This window comes from Diaphorina citri, unplaced genomic scaffold, assembly GCF_000475195.1.
Source record: "Diaphorina citri unplaced genomic scaffold, Diaci psyllid genome assembly version 1.1 scaffold445, whole genome shotgun sequence".
NCBI lineage: Eukaryota > Metazoa > Arthropoda > Insecta > Hemiptera > Psyllidae > Diaphorina > Diaphorina citri.
This window is the reverse complement of record NW_007377880.1, coordinates 102401-106766: the sequence shown is the minus strand read 5'-3', so window position 1 is coordinate 106766 and position 4366 is coordinate 102401. Positions and strand designations below refer to the sequence as shown.

Sequence of the window (4366 nt, the reverse complement as noted above, 5' to 3'; positions counted from 1 at the left end):
TGAGAGTCGATAACTTACTGTCGAGGGACCTTAAAGAGATTCACTACGAGAATGCAACGACAAGGATGCGAGAGAAAATCTACTCCTTTCCCTCCTCTAAGAGTTTAGCCTAGCGTGTTTTCAGTAGAACGAATGCGTCCTAGATCCACCAATCAGATTCACTCTAATTTTTCATCTCGGATAAAACAATCTCATCCATGCCAGAAACATGGAAACATAACACTATAATGAATACTCCATGTTCTTCGAAATGACCTAAATATCACCACACAGGCCAAAACAACCAAAACCGAAACACAACGGTTACCATTGTATCACATACGCAGGACCACCAAAACAAGTTTGGTATTTTGGTCTTCGCCATATCTCGCAAGTGTTACTTAACATTATCTCTCTGAACAAAGCACTTCATGCCCCAACTGTCATTCACAGCATAAGGACAACTCTGTTTTCGAGTAGGTTTTCCCAGTCTGACTAGAATGGGACTGGATCTCGGGATCAAGAATCAAACCCAAAAGGACCTCCATATCAAGAATCAAACCCAGTACCTCCTGATCTCAAAACCTGTGGTAACCACACAACGTCAGAGAAACTTGAAATGATGTGACAGACCTCGTGGTTCACCGCATCTGATGAGTATTTCTACCACCTTATACAATTTTACACATAAATCTTTCAGTAGGTTTACTGACATGCAAAATATAGCAACACTCGTACCTATGTCGTATGTCGTATGTATGTACGTACTAGCATTATATTCATTTACTCAGCACTCACTACCTATACTAACACTAGTATCTACTCGTACCTACGTACTCATTAACTCAGCACTAAGTATATCAACACTGTAGACAACTAGTACACACAGAGTACAGGTACGACCGTAACGTAGAGTAAATGTGTAAAGACAAAGTGCCAATACCGGCATGGTAGATACCTGGTAGTAAAATCATGAAAGTAGAGAGTAGTGGTGCTCAACCTTGTGATGAAACGAGGACCACTTGTAGACAGGAAAGGTGAGATAAATATCTGATATTGGGGGGCGTAAGATGGAGAAAAAACAGCGATTGGTGGACACGAAACTCACTTGCCCAGCAAAAAATACGACAGCAAGGGAATTGCTTTGTAAAAGTATAATCAATCAATCGAGAGAAAATTGTTTTACCAAAGTATCAATTGAGAGGGAATTGAATTCTTTAGTATCAATCGAATCGAATAACGGTCACATCAAATGAGAACATTTATACAAACGCGATATCTAAATAGGTATTGAGATAAGACTCTCTCTCGTGAAATATCCACACCGTTCAATCAACAACTGCTAATCAAATTAATTATTCCGACCTTGATGAGTCAAAGGATTCAGTATCGCATAAGCAAAACAATACACTCCAAGCCTAATCAGCGACATGTGATTAAATATTTGATGGAAAGGTGGGAGGAAATGGAGTTCCGTACAAAAACAGAACCTAGACTACCAGTCCATTGAGTAGGGCTAGGGCTCCAAAGTAACAGTAGGTGCTTGCCGAACTGTCGTATCAGGTAGGTAGGTACTTAGATGAGGTATACAAAAACGTGACCTGAAAGTAGGTCTTGCTTGAAAAGACGTAGGTCTATAAGCTCAGAAATGTTTGAATAGATTTGACTCAATTTTTCGAAGTACCTAGCTAGGTATCTAGTTATCTACTAAAAAAAGGAAAGGAGAGAGGAGAGGGAGAAATAGGTAGGTACTTACTTAACTAGGAAGATCAATTTTATTGTTCTGCGAAGTTAGGTACCTGGGCAAAGAAAGAGACTGAAATGTTAACTGCTTCACTACCTATTCTTGGAGTGGTCATTTTTACACTTTCTGATTTTTAGATCAAACCTATCATACCATGACAGTCAGTCTACCAAAGCAAAACCAAATGACTAGAATACAGAGTGTTTCAATCAATTTTCAATGCATAGTAGGTATCTACTTAAGTACTTACGGCTACAGTCTAAACATCATGATCAAATAATAGAAAGTCAGTGAAGAAATGTTATTCAAACAGTTTTGGAAATATTTCATGATTGACAATAGTTAAGTTATAAATTTTACAAGTCTAGGAAATATATGAATAGATACTTTTCTCTTATCTTGCTTGAAACATGTGGCTCTACAGCTTTCTATTCACATGGATTTTGGAGCTTGAAATTTATTTTTTTAGGTTCCTACTTACCTGCACAAGAATGGGTTAGGTATATCTACAGTAAGATACACATATTGATTGGGTGGGGGAAGTTGAGGTGTAGAAAAAGAACACAAGAGGAGGAGGGAAAAAACTTGGTATCACTCACCTAAGTCTTGAATCTACCAAAACCCAGAAGATTTTCCTCCGGGAGGGTTGCGTACTCGGATACTTGATCTATGTCCTGCATCTTCAATTTCCCCACACACAGACATGGATGAACTTTGTAGATCTCTCTGGCCTTCTGGCCTCATGCCTTTGCCTGTGTGTATCTGGTTATGTCCATAATCTGCATCACCATATACACTGGAGGTTGAGCTGTATGATGGAGATCGGGGAGCAGATATCTTGTGATTATTATTGGGTGTTAGTCCATGTAACTTTTCTCTGATCTCCTCAATCACCTCATGATTTTCTTTATGATCAATGTCAACTTCTGGTGTTTGTCCTTCATATACAAAAGGTGGATTTGTATGGGTTGGTAAGTAGTTGCCCTGTCCTTGGGCAACTCGTAGATTTCCTTCATCAACACAAACCCGGCCTCCCACAATAACATACTCGGGAACTCCATGACATACAAGACCTTCAAATATGTTGTAATCACATGCATGGGCATGTGTCTTGGCAGAGATTGTACGCTTGGCTTTGTAATTCCATACAACAATATCAGCATCTGAACCTTCAGCAATAACACCTTTTTTAGGATAAAGGTTGAAGATCTTTGCTGCATTTGTACTAGTAACAGCAACAAATTTCTCTGGTGACAAAATGCCTGGGACAACTCCTTTTTCCCAGATAACAGATAGTCTGTCTTGTACACCATTGACACCATTTGGAATATGAGTGAATGAATCTTTACCCAACTCTTTTTGATTTTTGTTAAATGTACAATTATCACTACCAGTTGTCTGTAGAGCATTTTCATTGAGGAGGGTTAACAAATGAGTGGGAGTAGTCTCATCTGGTCTTAGTGGAGGACTTAGCACATGTGCAGCTTGGTCATGCCAAGTACAAGGGATTTGATTAGCATGAGTACCAACAGCTGCAGCAAGAGTTTCACCATACAAAGTACAATGCTTTCCCTTCTTCATTAATTCTTTCCTTTTGTAGGCCATTGCATCTCCAGCAGCTTTACTCATGATATGTACAACATAAAGTGGACAATCAACTTGATTTGCTATGGTACATGCTCTTGTCACTGCTTCTGCCTCAACTTCTTCAGGACGAGATAACTGATGGCCTTCTGGACCTTTGATTCCAGCTGCTAGTAGTTTCTGGGTATTCTTATCAATAATTTCCCCATTCTCAGCATGTACCATTGCAATAGCACCAAGGTTTTTGATGGCTGAAAAAGCATCATAAAGTTCTCCATCTGAGAGCATGTAAAGACCTTTATAAGCCATGAATGTTTTGAAGGAATTGACACCATGTTTTTCACATAGTTCAGCCATCTCCTGTTGGACTTGGTCTGACCACCAAGTTATACCCACATGCAAAGCATAATCACAACAAACTTTCTCATCTGCTTTCTGTCTCCAACTTTCATATGTTTTGATAAGTGATTCTCCTTTACGTGGTAAGGCAAAATCAATGATGGTTGTGGTACCTCCAGCTACTGCTGCCTTGGTACCATGATAGAAATCATCAACAGATGTGGCTCCCATAAGTTCCAGTTCAAAATGAGTATGGGGATCTATTCCACCAGGGATAACATATGAGCCTGCTGCATCAATCACCCTGACACCCCCTGGAACTATAAGATTTCTCCCTAACTGTTGAATAACGCCATTTTCAATGTAAATATCTAGGTCAGATATTTTGTCCGCATTAACAACTTTACCGTTCTTAATTAAAAGTCGATTTTGAGAACTTTGCAAGTGGATTGGCACTTTTTTAAGAGGAGTATTATTTGACATTGTGAAAAAAGTAATTGATTATCGAGAAAGAAAAAAAAGTCACTAGAAAAGCACCACTCTCTCCTGGTCTAACCGGGAAAATTTCAACACAAAAACCTGAATGATTTATTAAAAAAAAATATCAAGATTAAGTAGCAGTTAAATTAATTAAATTTAGCAATAAAACACACAGCTCGTCATTTAAACCCAACGATATCAAATTAACTGATTTTTTTTATTTTTTCAACTGAAAATTTT

The 4366-nt window shown here is 38.5% G+C and overlaps 1 protein-coding gene across 1 annotated transcript; it reads right to left on the bottom strand.

Annotated features, from left to right (window-relative positions):
* Positions 1-2256: 2256 nt before the first annotated feature.
* LOC103508898 (dihydropyrimidinase-like) lies at positions 2257-4366 on the bottom strand. The gene has a single exon (XM_026823381.1). It carries the CDS (start codon positions 4127-4129, stop codon positions 2336-2338), a length of 1794 nt encoding a protein of 597 aa, XP_026679182.1. The 5' UTR covers positions 4130-4366; the 3' UTR covers positions 2257-2335.

Coding starts and splice junctions, on each gene's coding strand:
- LOC103508898 (XM_026823381.1), bottom strand. CDS start 4,129: ATGTCAAATAATACTCCTCTTAAAAAAGTGCCAATCCACTTGCAAAGT.